At 41.0% G+C, this 18453-nt stretch overlaps 1 protein-coding gene across 1 annotated transcript in view; it reads right to left on the reverse strand.

Moving 5' to 3' along the window:
- SGIP1 (SH3GL interacting endocytic adaptor 1) overlaps positions 1-18453 on the reverse strand; it is a 106904-nt gene that overhangs the window by 56380 nt on the left and 32071 nt on the right. Inside the window, exons 2-7 of the mRNA XM_060277462.1 lie at positions 17594-17657; positions 12486-12510; positions 9366-9443; positions 7876-7932; positions 2998-3052; positions 1683-1858 (exon numbers count right to left, since the gene is read on the reverse strand). Coding sequence (XP_060133445.1) covers positions 1683-1858; positions 2998-3052; positions 7876-7932; positions 9366-9443; positions 12486-12510; positions 17594-17657 — 455 coding nt within the window. The remainder of the gene's footprint in view (positions 1-1682; positions 1859-2997; positions 3053-7875; positions 7933-9365; positions 9444-12485; positions 12511-17593; positions 17658-18453) is intronic.

Here is an 18453-nt window from a genome sequence, read left to right on the forward strand (position 1 = left end):
AATAGAGCTCCCATTATTCCTGACCATTGGCTATGGGGTTGATGGGAATCGTGGTCCAACAACACATTGGCTACTTTGGATTTAGAGTAATTTTTTAGAGAAAGCATATGGTTTCATGTACAAGCACACAAAACAGTGACTTCTGAGATTTTACTTTCACATTTTTTTTATTCCACAGTCCTCAAAACTCACAAGCAATACTATTGAACTATGGCCCCACACATAACACAATTTTTAAAAGGCATTGTTGCCTAACCTCCTTAACAAGGGAGCCTACAACCCCCCCCACTCCCCCAAATCTGAACAGTTTAGGGGGTGAGTAAGATTTATTTTGCAAAGCTTCAAGACATTGCATGCTAACAAAGACAAGTCAGATGAGACTTTAAAGAGATAGAGTCCACACTGAAATATACAAAGTGCTGCTTGCCCTGAAAGGGGTTCAGTCTCTATCCCTGTTCCTTTGCTTTCCTATGAGTTCTGGAATCTCTAGTGGGAAATGGATACTGCCCATTTCCACAAGGGAGAAGGTCCTCCAAAGCTTTTATCTCCAAGCTTTCTCTCATGGCTGGCAACCTCTTTTTTATTTCACTTCAATAAATTATTTAAAACACATTTTTTCTTACTTGCTGTCATTGGATACACAAGGACTAGTAGCTTACCACAGCTCTGTTCTCTTTATGACAAACACTTTTGTTGTGTTCACACTTCATATCTTCACTTATACATTTAAAACATTTTACAGTGTAATGCTATGCATGCTTAATGAGGTCCCCCTGTGTTCAATGGGGCTTTCTCCCTGGAAAGTGTTACAAGAGTGCAAGACCTGCTTGTGTGCAAAAATTTCAAAAGGAAATAGTATGTGGGCAAAGTGCTAAAAAAGTACCTCTCCCTCTGTGCCAGTCTTTCCTTTCTAATTGCAGCCTTGTATTCTGTTGGGGGTGGGGGAATCCTCCAGATAGATATATCACAGAACTACTTGTCATGTCTTCTCCTTCTCCAAGGGGCAAAACAATAACATCTTCATTCATTCTCTGCTGCCCCTTATGACGTAACAATCCAGACTATTTCCAATAAATTAGATTCTGACTTTACATGGAATGATACGTTGCCAAATTACAGCTCTACACCTTTAAGCATACATAATTGATGGCTTTCAAGACTCATAGGGTGCTCGGTGTAACACATAGGAGGGGGTCTCCTTCCCCTAAAAAAAGATCAAGGACCTCTCCTGAGCTCCCAGAATCAATGTCTGGCTATCTGGCTTGTGGGCATTATAATTAAAGTGTACCTAGAAAAATGTGACCCTATTTTGAATAAGTAAAGTCATCTATAATTAGTAATGTATTATTTTTTTGTTAAAGTGCTGCTAATGTTTTTTCTTTTGGCATGGATCAAAATAGTCGTGCCATTCACTGTTACTGAAATGTACTTGGCATGCACAGAAAGTTGCTAGTGCAGTTCAGCAATATACTTTAAAAACCAACCTGTCAACATGCAGAACACATTTTTCAACACATCCTGAACCAAAAATAGTTTCTGAAAAGCATTGCCATTGTGTGATAAAACCAGGATTTGTTATACTAAAAATGCTAATTCAAGGAACAAATATAACAAGAAAGCTAAGCAAAATTAAGTTTTGAAAATCTAATCAATCACCATATTAAAAAAAGAGTTTTGCTTACCACTAGAGATGGCGAAAGTGCAATGTTGCCTATAGAAGCTTTCAGTTCATCAACGGTTGCCGCACTCTTAAGAACATCTTTAGACTGCAAGGGCTTAATCTTAATGTTGAATTTCTTGTGTGCCTCCTCTTCCTCTTCAGATTCACTTGAGGAATAAAAGTGCTTTCCTTTGGTAGGTAGATCACAGTTAAAGAGAAATGTTGTTGAATCACAAAATATAACTTTCATGGGGCAACAATGATAAAAACAGATTTACAAATTCCAGAGAGTAACAGCAACCAGCAGCAGCGTAAGATATGAGATGGTTAATATTGGGGAAGGAAAACTATAATGCTATTGGGCCGAAGCCATTTAGGACTTTTTACACTAGTATTAACATCTTGAATCAGGCCTAGCAGCTCTCTATCAAGCAGTGAGCATTTTCAGGACCAGAGCCCTACCAGTAGCTGCAACTTCTAAACTGTCTCCAAGTGCAGCCCTACACAGAGCAGGTTGCAGTAGTCCAAATGGGAGATCAGTACAGTATGGATTACTTAGCCCAAGCTATTCTTGTCCAGGTATAGCCACAGCTTGTGGACCAGCCTAAGCTGGTCATGAGCACTTCTAGAGGCCATAGGGGCCACTGGAGACTCTAACACAGGCAACTTGCAACCTGCACACATTTAACTTGTGTGTATTCAGCTTTACACGTCTGGCTAAAATAAAATAAATGGGGTGGAAAGGAAGCGGGGTTCCAGGAAAAATGATTTTGGCAATCCCATCCATCACTGAACCCAATGTGTTTTGACTATATGCAATTTTGGCTTTACACTTGATCACCAGAACAAAACCCCTGTGTAAGTTGAGGGTAGCCTCTAATAGATTCTGGACCAGCAAGTGCTCCCAGACTACGAACCTGTACCTTCAGAGTGAGTGCAACCCTTTCAGAACAGGTCACCCACCTAATTCCTGGACACAAGATCGGTCCATCCACAATACCTCCGCCAGGATCAATTTCAGTTTCTTGGTCTCCACCCAGACCATCACTGCCTCAAACACCAGGCATGAGTGTTGGCTCCTTTTTTTCTTTTTATAATGATTGCTTAAAATTAAATTTTACTTCTGGCCACTATCTTTTCATCCATAAAGCCTCTTGAACATTTTGGGCTCCTTTGGTAGGAGGGGCGGGATACACATTTGATAAAGATATAAAATAAAATAAACTTTTGATACTGATGTTTCAGGGGCATCCAGCGGTAGGGAGGATGGCAACACTTGAACCCACACTTGTTTCAGAGTTTGCAAACTCAGTTGTAAAACTGACCATGAAGGATATAGCCTGGTTCGTCTGGTCTGATGCTGTATCCCTCGTCATCAAGCTCAGGTGAATTCTGGTGCAGCAAACATAGTGAAGCAATTAGAGTACTCGCAAAACATTAAGTAATCACTCTTTCTTTCCCCTCTCTCCCACCAATTTCAAATTAATAAGAAGCACTTGTCCAATAAACGATTGGTATGTGCAATGCTCTCTACGCTTAACTAAGAATGAAGAGTCTACCCAGGAACCTGTTTTCTCTGCCAGGCAGTCAAACAGTTGTGCTAACTGCCCTGATCTCTGTGCAGTAGGGGGAAAGTGGGGTGAAAATATTAAATAGTTAAGGAATATGTCCAATATAAGAAAATGGTGGCTTGGAAATATGGAAGACATCAAAGCATTATGTATGCAAAAATTTGCACGAGGCCTCTTGCTAAAGAAGGGCTCGTTTCAAGTGCCTGATAGAATTTTCTTTTTTCACCTTTGCCTTCTGTTTAATGCTCTTTAAAAGTGATGTCCCTGTATCAGAGATCAAGTTGGTTCTCATTTAATAAAATAAAATCTAGCCTCCACCTTGGTTTACATGGCCATGACAACATTCATAACAGAACCAGCTGCTTCTTTTTTGATGGTTTACAAAATTCCCATGGTGCTTCCTTCTTCAAAAAGCTCCAAAGTGATTTACAACTAAAATTAAAATACAGTAATAAAATGCATAATCATATAAAAACATAATCAGAATACAAGCATCCTATCACTGGTGCTCCCAAGAAGACCATCATGGACAATGGTATGGAAAGTTGTCAAGAGATCAAGGACAATCAATGGGGACACATTCCTCCATCTCTCTGCTGACACAAGTCATAATACAGGATGGCCTCAGTGCCTAAACCAGGCCTAAACACAGAATCTACACAGTAGATCTACAAAATCAGCTTCATTCAAGAGTGCCTGGAGTCTGGAGCTGGTTGGTGCCCACCAACTCAAGAACCAGGCTCAGCAAAGAGACATTTGCAACCAGTCTATACATAAAGTTTGGGTCTAATGGAATTTATTAATTAGTGGTCTCACTCCTGGCTCTTTCATGCCCTCTCTCAGAGAGGCATTAATTATCTCCTTGGGCTAGCTGGCCATCCCCTCCCTGCTGGATGTTATCAGTCGTAACATGTATAGGGGCAAGAACACCCACACCCTTCCAAGCACATCATCCACATTCTCAAGCCGTATTAATTGAAACTCATCCATGAATATTTGACAAAATAGTCAGATAGACTGGATACTCTTAGAAACTGGCCTGCTATAATAGTGAAATCTAGGTCTCTATGGATACAAGCAAGCATATCCTCAACATGCCTTACAAATAATTCACAGCATGCCATTGAGAGTTCCACCATATCCTTCAGGCCAATATGTAAAAGCATCCTATAAAGCTCTGCTGGATGAGACACCAAGGACGATGGAGGCAGAGAATTAAATTTTTACTGCCTTCACCAGCACAAAACAGGGTTTACAATGAACACAAACTTGCTTTCAACTGTATTCATTCCAAGTCTTCCTCTACTTGCATTACAATCATATTCTAACCTGCTTTACTGCTCTCAACTCCAGGGTATACCATGGTACTACTTGGGCTCGGGTAAAGCCCTTAGGGGTGAACATAGGACAAATCCTGAATTGCAATGATAGACCAGGACCTCAACAGGCTTGCCAAACCTCTCAGCAGAAAAAAATACCAGAGTCTCCTGGAAGCCAATTGGTTCCATCAGTCTTCGACGGCAGACCATTCTAATAGGCCCCCATCTCTGCAGAAAAGTAATTGACAATCTAAATCTCAACAGGAGGGGATCTGACCATGACAAGAGAATGTAGTTACAGTGAGACACAGCTGGTTGATAAAGCCAAAAAGGTAGTACCAGAAAGAGCAGTTTATTTGGACTACACTGTCTCTATATCAAATCTCATTTACTGAAGCATTTTCCAAAAAAAACAATGTCTGGAAAGAATGCATGACACATGTGTTGGAAATATTTATAGATATTAATCATGCCAACCCAAACACCCAGTCTCCTCAAACTGGGCATAGTAACGGTACGAAAAATAATAGTAATATTTTGATTATTTTACTTATAATGCATGCATGCATATATATATATATATATATATATATATATATATATATATATATATATATATATATATAATACTTGGTATACAAAGTGAAGAGAAAGAACTTCACACAAACAAACACAGAGACACACACAGTTAGGGACTACAGTCATTTTGTTATATTACCAGACCAAGCTGTGTGATTTTAAAGGTAAATATTGTAAACAGGAACACACTTGAACTTTTAACTTGTTTTCAGCTAAAGCAAGCAAAAATTATTCCAACTGAAATTTTAATTTCTTCTAATTAACTTGGACACCTTCCATACTAACAGCATGAAATCTGTCTGAAATGGTGCCCACCTTATTAGCATAATTGGTCTTTAACATTTTATTGGCTTTTTCCCATTCTTCCAAGGCAATTTTGCACAATCTAATTAACATGAAAAGATTAGAAGATATTCCAAAGTAGGGCGAGGGCAGCCCTTTGAAGCAAGGGTGCTCAAATATGCAAGCACTCCTTCTCAAATGACTGCGAGGAGAACCAAAGTGGTCTGTTCTGCTCACCCCCCCCCCCAGGCCAGTGCCCCTTTCCACAAGGCTATGTGGGGCTGGCTGCTTTTTGCAGCCCAAGATTTTGCATTCTGACAGCACTGCCAATGACCATGTTCTAGGGCTGTAAAGCTTCAAGAATGGTTGTTGCAGGACAAAAACCAAAGCTGTTGCTGATAAATCCTCATGCCCCAAGGGCCTTTCAGAAGCAGGTTGCTTTCTGCCCCACGCATGGTGTTTTCAGAGATGGAACATCTTTACACCCGCCTAGTTAAAATCATGGAGACCGTATTTCTGCTGATTTCAAGTAGGTATATTGAAAGGCAATGGCTAGCAAACATTTTTATGTTTAGCATGTGCAAAAGCCCTTAAGCTTTTATGAGTACTAAAAGGAAGCAAAAACCTTTGAGCGGAACACAGGGTTGTTTATGTATCTCTGTTCCAGAGTAAAGTGTAAACTCACATCCACATCTACACGAATGTACTATTTTCCTTAAATAATTCAAACTCTTGCTGGTTTCATTCATTCAAATTACTCCAAGATCATATCCTTTCCTAGATCTAGTTGCAATTCCCAAAACCAGCAGACTTAAACCTGAAACAGGTGTGATACAACTCTCAATTTTGCGAGGGGCTCCAAATTTGATGGCAATCTGCATGGTAATCTAGAAAAAGAAAGAAGCTGTAATTTTCTCTTTTGTCCAAACTACATCACTACGGAGGGGAAACTCCATAGTTTTTCATGTTCCATCTGTTTGTCAGAGGCAGAGTCTTAGCTCACTTGCATACAAGTTTGAAGAAGGTAAGAAATAATTACCGTTCCCCATATAAAAGGGGTGTGCATTTTGCACAGTTGCACGTAGCACCCTGGGAGCCTCAGGCAGCCCCAAGCAGTTTGGAGGCTGGCACCACCTTCCCGGGCTGGATACCTGTGGTCTCTGCCCACACAGCCAGCCATCTAATGCATCCAGGTGAGGTGTTGCCAGGGTGGGATTGGCCAGGTAGGAGGAGGTAACCATCCATTGCCCGCAGCAGAAGGCAAGACATACCTGGGAAGCAGTCGACGGCTCCAGAGCTTTCCCACCCTCCACTCCCAAAAATTAATGCTTACATTGCAGGTTAACCTTTTTTCTTCCGCAGGTGAACACGCACGCAGGCGCTGCTACAACAAGGCCGCTGTTGAAGGGCCAGAAAGGAATTTCCCTGCATTGGCAGGTTTCGCCTTTCCCATAGCAATTCGTCACAACTTTGGCGGTTCCAGGCCTTGGGCGGAATCCTTTAGACATTTACCAAAATGAGGGGGCGTGGGGGAGGTGACTCCCCCGCCCCCATTGCGGCGGCGATACCAGGATTCCTGTTAAAGGGGTCTAGGGGAGAGGCATTGACCATTCGCCCAGGGGCCGTCATTGCTCTTCCCCTCCAGCGGCGGCGAAAAGGGGGGCGGGCTATATGCTTGAACATATGTTCTCCAGAGCTAGCCCAACCCCCACATATGCTGGATAACCCGGAAATTACCCAGACCCCCGGCTGCGGGGCTAGGAAGGATAAATGTCCAATGCCTGTGCCAAGGTCTCCCTACATCTGAATCTTAATAAAGTTGTGGCCAATTTTAATCCCATAGAACGTTGCCTGGTGTCATTATTCTGCTCGGGGGTGCCTGGAGTTTTGGGGGTCTCCGTCTGACCGTGCAACAAGAGAACGACTGGTATTTCTAACCATCTCCAAACTGCTGTGTAATAAAAGGCACCACATCTTCCTTTAGCCTTCTGACAGGCGCAGGTGACTGTGGGGAGGAGGTAGTAAAACTGTTGTTTCATGCCTGCCTGGTTTGAATAAGATAGTGAGAGTGTTTCCTGGCAATCTGAACCTATGCACAAGTGAGGAAAGACTCTACCTCTCTTCTAAATTCTAGGCATGTGCTGGAGGGCTTAGAAGGAAGGTGAACTCTCACTTGCTCAGCAATTTGAAGGTCATAAATAAACCGTGAGAACGATATATTTCTATGTGGGCCAAATTTAAGAACCCAATTAGGCAGTTAGACATGTCAGTGAAATCCTGAGTATTCAAATATTGTTATCTGCTTTGCGCTGTGATTATGGGATGTACTAAAGTGTAAAAGAAGTAATCAAGAAACACAGTGAACACACACACACACAAAACACAGAGGCGAATTCTCAGAAAATTCTTATAATAAGGAATGTTCTTGGGAAGGTATGAATGTCAGGCGATTACTCTTACTTACATATCTTTCCCAGTCAATCTCTGAATAAAACCCATTTGGAGCACCATTTGTTCTCTTCTGTAATACACAGTTAAAAATGATAAGTTTTAAATTTAAAAGGTGAGAACAGCAACGTGCACTAGTTTCTTAGAAGATATGACAAAGTCATGAGTTTTCAATTTGGGATGGTCACTTAACTAAAGTGGGCTCAGTCTCTAGAAGGAGAATGCCAGCCTCTCAATCTTCTTTAAGAAAGTAATTTCCAGTGTTTGAACTCTTGAATTTTTCAAACCTGATAAGCCAGGAGCAGGAATTGCAAGGAAAGACCACCATGCTGCAAGATATTGCGGCTTATGGGCAAGACAAATGAGGATGGAGCTATAACCTGGTGGTAGAGCTTGTGATTTGCATGCAGAAGGTTCCAGGTTCAACCTCTGGCATTGGTCAAGTAGCAAGACCTGAGAACCTGGACAGCAGCTACTAGTCAGATTATACAATACTGGATTAAATGGAAATTAATAATATGATCTGGTATATGGCAGCACCCTATGTTACAAATACACTTGAACAGAAGTGATGAGTTAATTAAGCTCTCCTAAATTTAAATAAGTATTAATTTAATATGCTGTACTTCATTTCTGAAGCCTTCAAAACCAAAGTGGTCAGGTGATCAAATAGTGGGCCAGATTCAACTAATGAGTCCTGCTAGTGGAAATGAGCAGAAGGTCTTCCATGATCCCACTCCTCCCTCTCCGTGCAATCCCAAATTGGCTGGGGGGCACCAGGGAACCCCTCAAAACAGTGTACAGGGGTGGGGGGGAAAGAAGTGGGTGATTGTTCTGTCTGGCAAGCTGAAATTCTTGCAGTGATGGAATGATCTCCTTAGAGCAATGCCGAATTCTTCCCATAATCTTGAGCCATTTACAAAACCTGGAGAAGTATACAATACATAGCAGACTAAGGAGGAGGAGGAAAGCCACAAAATAATCATATAGTTGTTCAGATATAAATAAAATATTTCATTTCAAGCAGCTGTTACCTTCAACATTCAAGGAATGTCCTATAAAATATTCCATTTTTGCATGATACGTGTGAAATTATCCATGCTTAACTCTACCTCCTAATGCATATTATGAACGCGGTACTGTATTATTTATCTTATGAATGTAGTTTTCAAGGTGAGCCTGGCACACAAGATAATCCATTTCTATTTCTAGTTACCTGTAGCCATCACAAATGACCCAAATACTACTGAATATTAGGAAACAATAGTGAGTACATAACATTATTAGACATCTATGGACACACAGAAACACATCAGAATCACAGGGGCAAAAACATATGTGGTTGGGCATCCTATGCAGAGCACCTGGAGTAAAAAAATACAGTGAAGTAAGTGATGCATAAACAATGCAAAACATACATTTGTACATGCAAACTTTTTTTGGCCAGGCTTAAACATTGTTCCAACCAACCCCCGGGAAGCTTTAAACCAATATTCATGTCCTTACCGAAACTGATTTTCCTCCTTCCTGTGCACACTCTGCTTTGTTATTGGAGGGTGGATCATGAGGATGAGGGCTGGGTGGCTGGAATGGATTTTGTTTTTTTATAGAAAAAGGGTTAAAGTATTGGGTGGTTCGGTTTTTTTTAAACACATGAATCTACATGGAGTAAGCAAGCTCAGAATGCACTTTTTAAAGGCATTACTTGCCAAATGTAAATGCTGCTGCCAGCAGACTATTTTGGAACATATGTTAGCGCTCTATTCAGCAGAAACTGGTTCTCTTATAACTGAGTGGCATGGACAATTATCTCTAATGCTAAATGTTTTCCCCTTATTCCCTTTGAGTAAGATGTTTACAAGACATATTATTTTCATGCATTTCAGAACTATGTTCTCATAAAATTCTGCAGAACATGCTTTATTTAATGTGGCAGCCATTGCAGTGGGCCTTTAGAGTATTGTAATATAACCCAGCATTTCTTTTGTAACTGAACACATACCTACAAGAAGTGACTCAGTGAGTGTTTTCATCCTGATTTTGTGCAAGAAAAGGGTTAGCAATGTTTTGGTATTAAGTAAGTCTTGAAGCGTTCTAGGGAATATGATCCTTCTCTTTTCCTATTGATCATCACCTACAGTCCTTTATGACCTCTAGTCTACGATGTAATTAAAAAACAGGCTGATAACATAAACAGTTTTTAAGCATACTTTAAAATTCTGGTCATTTAGCTTCTTCTTTATTAATCTGATTTAAAACTGCAAGTGCAGAATTCCAAAGTCAGCATAAAAATAAGGCTAAAGGTAAAGGTAAAGGGACCCCTGACCATTAAGTCCAGTTGTGACGACTCTGGGGTTGCGGCACTCATATAATATAGCAGAATAAATTCTTCAGGTTCATGTTTCACAAAATAAGCACCTTCTCTTAATCTTAATATCTGAAAAAAGCCCCCTCTTCTGCCTCCTGTTCATCACTTTGGTGCTAAATTTAATTGGGGGGTGGTGATCAATCGAGGAGATTGTTTCTTGCACCGGGTTTCTGTGTTCCCTCCCTCCCTTTTTAGACCAAGTATTTCCCTCCATATCATATCATCATATCATCTTCCAGCCCCACATTGTTGATGTGTTGGGGACAGGAATGAAGGAGAAAGACTGCTGAATGTGTGCAGGCTGTTTCTACAAGCTGGAACCCCACATGCTCAGGAATTCCAGCTTATGGGGGCATTAGGAAGACTTTCCCCCTTCAGAATTTCCCCCTTCAGAAACACATTGACGGTGTTGAGGAGGGCCAGCATGAGACAAGACAACCGGGGGGCATGTGGGGACTCTCTACATGATCTTGGGTATGTGAAGTGTCTGAAGGGGCAGTGCACCAGTTACTTCTTTAAGTGTGTAACACAGATGGGGACTGCGGATGGAATCAACATGCAAGTTGGGAAGTGTACAGTGTTGTTTTTCTTCTGCTGAACAGAGCTTTGGCTGAACCATTAAAAACAGTATAGAGTTCCAAATGTGGTCTGCTTTTTTAATCTTTAAGCTAAAAGCGCTTGACAAAACACAATGGGGGATGCAGAAGGATGTGTGGATGCAGGCTTTTTTCAATCTACAGATGTGACCCTAAGCACATCTACTTGGACGTTCAGGTCTTCTGAAATCATTAATATTTACTTGCAAGTAAATATGTTTAGGATTAAGGATCTTGGGTCAGAAGTTTAAATAGACAGAAGTTGAAAGAAAGAAAAAATTATTAGGGCCTTTCCAGAAGACAAAGCCCCACCAACCCCTTGAAGTTATTTATCAAGATACGATTGGGCTAGCCTCTATCCAGCACCACTAGTATGATATTTCACCCCATTTAATGTTGTATAGTTCTCTTGCCCCCATTCTTTTTTTACTATACATTTCTGCTGTGCAGGGGACAGATGCTCAGCCCTTAAAAAATAAAAATAAAAACCTACAGGAGATGTGCACTCCTGTATTGGAGAAGGAATGGCATAGCCTTCTAAGAACTAAATAAATGGAAAAGGGGATTTGCAATAGAGCATTGCTGCAAGAAGAAGAAAAGGAAAAAGCAGCCTTTGTTTGTTTTGCCACTGTTTGTGAAGATAAATGCTCCAACAACAGAAATATGAAGAAACATGATCACAGGCAGGGAAGTCAGCACTCATCACTAATGGCTCTGTCTGTGGTCGTGGCACTCATGCAATGCATCCTTGCAAAGCACTCGTGAAATAACAAGGGGCATGCTAAGCTGGGAGAATCCAATTTCCCTGCTGACATAGTACATGCTTGGACAATGAGATATTCCAGACACAGATGCATTTTCTTTAAGGAAGACATCTGAATCAAGACCAATGAAACAGCAGCTCATTTATTACGCAAAATAATGATCATCTGGAAAGGCCCTTACTACTCCAATTCCTTTAATTTTAGGAGAGAAATGACATTCTTTATGGCTGGTAGTGTTTCCATTCCACTGCTGAAAATCTGGTGAAGACTAACAAATGTTCCAATTTTCCTTAGAGTCTTCACAAGGTAAGTTTTAATGGGAGTTTTAAAGTCAGGAATCCATAAAAAGTGAAGTAAAATCCATATCTGAGCCCAACATTCTTCATTGCAAACTTAAAGCCTAATAGCTGATGTGGTACATTTCCTTCTAAAGTCCAGTTCTAGCAGAGACAGAAAACCTAAAACCATAAATAAAAGCAACAGTAACTCAACAGCAATCCTTCTCCTATTTCTATTCTCTACAGGAAGGCTTACTGAATTGTTATTTTTAACCAATTTAAAATATTTGCAGGTATTAAATGTTTCTTCATCTTTCATATAATTGTTTGTCTTTTTCATTGTATTTATGACTATTATTAGAAAATTTATTTCACTTGATAATCCTTTGACCAAAAAAGTTTTGAGAGAAGGGCCTTAGACACTGGATATAAGCCAATGCACATCAGACAGTGTATCAACATTGATCATTTTAATATTATTAACTATATTAAAATAGAAATAGGGCAAAGGGTTCAAAATTGCTTATGGCGATTCACAGGATGAGGGAAGCATTTTCCATTATACACATCTCATTAAAAGTTAAGACTAATTCAATATATACATTCCTTTAAATACTTACAGTTCCATCCCTGTCTGGTGATCCTCTGTAAGAAAGTAAATACATGTACCATTACTACAAAACATCAAACCTCCTTAATTAAATTTTTGGAAATACTTTCCCCTCATTGTTTTTAAAGGTTGAGCACTGCAAAACAATCAGCCAATATAGACTCTTTCACACATGAATCATATAAAAGGGGCATAGAAAGGGGCTGCAGGGCCATGCCACTATCCTCCACCTTGAAGCTATGCTGCTCTTCAAGTTCCTCAGTCCCTCTAGACATCTTCATGCTCAAACCTCCCACGTGTTCCGAAACCCTACATGACTGGGGTCCCATAACATATGGAAAGTCTTTGCACATAGGGTCTCTCTTGAATATGTCCACACCTAACATACAGAAAGGGCGAAGGAGCTGCATGACCTCAAGGCTGGGGCAGTGAGGCAGCGCCACTGCTCCATTGATCCTATCATGCTCGGTTATGCAATTCACACATGAAGGGGACTTGAGTTGAGACACAATGCGGGACTGTTTTTTAATCAAATCAACATAGATTAGTTGACTTTGAACAGAAGAAGAGGCAGCCAATGAGGCAAACTACAACCACAGCCATGTCTACCTGCTGCCTCACCAACTGTTCTAAGCCCTTTCTTCCCCTCAGAGATCACTTTCAAAAACTGCCCGGTGAGGTAAGAAGTATCAGTCAATGAAGCAAACTGCTATTATAGTCATTTTTTTTGAACAGCTCACTTAAAGACCACTTGCATAATTTTTACTTTTTAAATGTTTTATCACTGGTTTTAATTTATCTTTGGAAGCTGGTCAACTGAGGAGTAGAGTAAAAATACTTTAACAAATAATGAATCTTCTCTCAATGAACATGGGAACCCTGTCCTTGTCAGCTCCACTTCTGACCTTCAGAGTTCCTGTTCTGGGGTGGATTATGAGCATGTTCTGCTGAATGTGTTTATAACCTCCCTTCTGATCTTCGCAGTAAACTTACAAAAGTCAGAAATGAAGGAGGCAGGGTCAGGTATATAAGGGGTAAGGGCTGGTATAAGCAACACCAAACCCTCTCCACATAGTCTTAAGATGCAACCCAAAGAATGCTTCTCTCTCTTCCTCAAATTTCTATCTATGAAATAAATAACAGCTTGCTGGAAGAAGGTTATTTGTCAGGCTGAACACAATGAAGATTGTGTGACATATATGAAGAGTAGTAGTACTGGAATAGAGCTGACAACACAAGACCCCTACAGTTTCTTAACAACAGAGGTTTAGAAAAGGCTCATTTCACTTCTGTAAGTCTGCATAGTTATAGAGATCCATATTGCAACATAAAGAAAAACCCCTAATGCCTAAACAGGAAAATAGCACAAGGGTCTACAGCAGTTAATGTCTCTGCTAACTTATGTGTTTCAAAATTGTATTTTCGACCAGCCCATTATAATTACACACTTCCACTTTATGATACTATAAAGCTATACCATTAGTGCTCCCAGAGTGCCCATAAAAAGGGAAACTTAAATTATTAAAGATTATGTCGGGCATTCAGCTTGATGCAATGTAGAAGGTTAGTTGTTATCTCAACAATTTCCTCTAGAGAAAAATAGAAAAATATTTAAAACAGTTTTTGTTGTCTCTATGCTATCAACACTGAAGCTTGCAGGGAGTGGGGGGGGGGGTTCCTTAAGTATGAGCTGCTATGAGCTTTGTTGTTAGACAGACACATTAGTGAATAATAATTCAAAACACACAGTTCTGCCTGCTCCTTTCTTGATGTTCTTTGTTCAGTTGGTCCTGCTCCCCTTTAACCTAATGTTTCATATGAACAACAAACATTCCACTAATAGTCTTATAGTGGAAATATAAATAATTGTCTCTTATGTTTTAGGGAGAGTCGCTCAAGTTAACCCTGCTTAGAAGAATCCAAACCCAAACATTTAATTTTCAAAACGTAATAAATAAAATAATAATCAATTTGCCCCGTATTTTTTGCAATGATCACTATTACATGGCAGCAAACAATAATTTGCTACTGCATAGACATACAGTGGTGGAGCTGAACTTATAAAGTGATATCCAATGCAGTGGTGGAACTTCATGCTCCGGTACCGGGGGGCGCAGCGCCCATTGCGGGCGGGGGCCAGCCGCGATGGTACCCCACTGGGATCGCGCTGCCAGGGGTGGTGTGCTCCCCCCGCACTCCTCTTCCTCCACCAGTGATCCAATGTTCATCATTCTCAGGCGTAGGCCCACTGAAAATCAATGGACAAGTTTCTTAGGCCTGTTGGTTTTCAGTGGTCTAGTTTGAGAATTACGAACATTGGGTATCATCCATGCTTGTAAAGAGTTTGTTGTGCACATGCATTACATCTTTAGGTAAAGAAGACATATGTTTAATCAGAGAAGTGCCAGAACTCAAACCTGCCAAGAAAGTCACAGATTCTAATCTCAGATGGGACAAAGGCTAGTTTTAGTTAGTGGTGAGGAATCTGTCCCTTGTTCAGAAGAACCATTATCCTTATTATATCACATGTTCCAGAAATGGAGCCGTAACACTGAATCAACTTCAGGCACTGAAGGTGGATTCTCTGTCAGCTTAAATGAATCTATAGTTGCAGCAACCTCCTTTACCTGTTGCTAAGCAACCCATTCACAGGCTAGGTCTGCAGTAGAGGCACACACCTTTAAAGGTGAGGCAATAACTGTTTCTCCCTACACTTGGGGCAGATTGCAAATACGTTACCGGGAACTAACATTGTTGTTCACTTTCACCCAGGGCACCAAAAGAATTTGGCAAAAACAAATCCCCAAACCACCAAGAAACTAACAAATTGACCTGCAATAACCACAGGGACAAAGATAGTATGGCCAATTTCTCTCTCTCTCTCTCTCTCTCTCTCTCTCTCTCTCTCTCTCTCTCTCTCTCCGTCATCATGGGCAGGCTGAGTCAGAACAATACAGATGGATGGTTTGCCAAGGACCCAGGAAAGGGCTCAAGTGGGATAGGGAATTCAACCTGCTCTCTTGCCTTACCCATTTCCACAACAAGATCCACAAGCCATGCTTCCCTCTCCACAGCCATCAGAGCCTTTCCTTGAAACTTTCACGGTGCCTATTGCTCCACCTAAACAGACATGACGCAAGGCTAAACAGCCTTGCCTCTGCCAGCCCCACCCAGCTGGGGGGGGGGGAGGCAAAGAAACCTCCCCTGTCATCCAGGAGGAGCCAAAGGAGTAAGGTAAAGGTAAAGGGACCCCTGACAATTAAGTCCCGTCGCGAACGACTCTGGGGTTGTGGCGCTCATCTCGCCGGCGTTTGTCCACTCCGCAGACAGTTTCCCGGGTCATGTGGCCAGCATGACTAAGCCGCTTCTGGCGCAACGGAACACTGACACCAGAGCAGTGTATGGAAACGCCACTTACCTTCCCGCCGGAGAGGTACCTATTAATCTACTTGCACTTTTGGAGTGCTTTCGAACTGTCAGGTCGGCAGGAGCTGGGACGAGCAACGGGAGCTCAGCCCATCGCGGGGATTTGAAACACCGACCTTTTGATTGGCAAGCCCAAGGCTCAGTGGTTTAGACCACAGCGCCACCCGCGTCCCTAGCCAAAGGAGTAGGACAGATTATTCTGCCTACTGGGTGTAGTGAGAGATTGATTGCTGAAGAGCGGAAATTTTTGCTGCACTAAGTTGAGCATGTCCTATTCCTATATAAAAGATAGCAAGGGGGTGTGTTAGTGTCAGATCAACTGTCCAAAGCTTTTGTGTAGCTGTACCTAGGAATAATAGTGTGCATTGCCTATTGTGGCCTAAGCTGAAGTTTTGCATATGTATACAGCAATCTAAACATCAAAGCTTTTAGAAAGAATCCTCCTTCCAGTTCTTGAGCAATTGGGAGCCAGGACACTCCTTTTCCACTTTGTTTTCAGAGGGGGGATAGTTCAATTTGTACCTCCTGCCCCCTAAACGTGCTATAGAAATAGAGGGCAGGAAAACACTTGAAATAGTTCACCCCACAGCCCCCAATCATCCAGAAAGGTTAAGCATCACATGTTACAAAACGGCTTAACATCAAAAGCTATTCACCAATCCCATTATGTTCTAAACCTCAGCTGGTGAACAATCACCATGACACTGAAGTATAGCTGAAAAGCCAGGACAATTCTACATAGACAAAAAGTGTCAGAATGTTTTCTCCTTCTAAGAGATGTCCTTTGCCTACTGTCAAGGCTCATGTTTAGATATACTATGCAATGAGAACAAGATTTTTTTGAGGGTAACATCCCTTAAGTACTTCAAAAGAAAGTTTCAGCCTACTCCGAGGCTTTCAGAGAACTATGTTTCTGTGGAATGAAGCATAGCCACTAAGACTTTTTTAAAGGGGCAAAATATAGGCCACCTATAAAATGCCCATGACTTGAAACACAAAATGGTCTAAGTCATTCTCACAATATCAGACAGCTGTCTCACTCATGCAGGGGTAAGGTTGCTATGTATTTTAAAATATGCATTACTGGATACTGCTTTGCTAGTTTTCCATTGTGCATGTCAAAATGCAGATTTCATGAGTTACTGGTGTAATCTTGTTAACCATTCAGCATTACCTCCCTTGCTCTTCCACGCTACAAACCTAAGGACCACCTGAGCCTTTTTATTTCAGTCCAATCACTGAGATCATCAAGAGGAACACTTAGTTGTCCCTCATGCTGCACAGTCCAGATTGGCTTCAACTAGGTCCGGCATTTAGAATCACCAGAGCCATGCTGTGAAACACTCCCCCAGCTGAGATTCAGCAGGTTTCCTTGGTTTTGACTTCCATGCATCTCTTGAATACTTTTTGTGCTGACAGGCCTTTGCAGTTGTCTAATTTTTGATGAGTCAGTCACCTGAACTGATTATCCATATTTTATTATTTAACTTTAAATGATGTTTTCTAGTGTACACTGCCTTGATATATTTTATGATATGGTGGTATAGAAATACTTCTATAAATTAATACTTACACAGAATTCATATTTTATTTTTAATTTTACATGATGTGCTATACTACATAGTCTATTTTGCCTTGATATATTTCATATGGCAATAAAGAAATACTTCTTTAAACATAAATAATACTTACGTTGAATCAGTGTCCTTTTCTTTCTTCCGTATTCCAAAGGCCTTCCTTGTACGTTTTTTCAATCCTGTGGAGACAAAAGGAATATAAATGGAACAAATTAGGTAGCTTCACATTTGTTATAAGCCTGCCTGAGTTAGTTAGGCTGGAAGATTTAATAGAAACTTTAAAAAATAATTAAAAAAAATATTATGGCACAATGAATAAAATGCTATTTACGGCTTCTTAAATTACAAAGTTGCAGTTAGAAAAAAACACACACAAAAGCATATTTTTTCCAATCCTAAATCAGTGCAACATACTTTCAAGTAACATAAGTTAAGGCAATATTACAAGTGGCACAGTAATTGAGAGAAGAAAATAAATGGCAGATATTTCAAGGCATGAGAAATGCCTATTTTTGCCATGTTTCGTAAGCTGTGGCATGTTCCAGTTGTGTTTATGTAGAACAGGGGTGGGGAATCTTTTCGGCTCCACACTGCATGGGCTAACTTTGACAGGTGAGCAGGGAAATCACCTATGAACTACATATCTTTATGGCATACAATATGTCTTGCCTACCCGTGAAAATACATTGCATAGTGGTTCCCAAATGCTCCACAGCTAGTTGGCTATTGGGCACTTGGAACCTCCTGTGGTCAAAGTGGGCAGGGCTGACTTCTCCACGCATCAGCTGTTACACATGGAGGTTACTCCTGCTTTCTGCAGGTGTTGATTGTGTGCATGCAGGGAACTAGCATGCACAGCCAAACCTGGTAGGATTAAAAGCACCACCTATTAGCTGATGAGCAGGTGGCTCAAGCCTGCTTTCTGCAGGGATCTGTTTGCCCCACCCATCAGAGTTGACATCACCCGCTCATCGG

The sequence above is a fragment of the Zootoca vivipara genome, chromosome 7 (genome assembly GCF_963506605.1).
Source record: "Zootoca vivipara chromosome 7, rZooViv1.1, whole genome shotgun sequence".
NCBI lineage: Eukaryota > Metazoa > Chordata > Lepidosauria > Squamata > Lacertidae > Zootoca > Zootoca vivipara.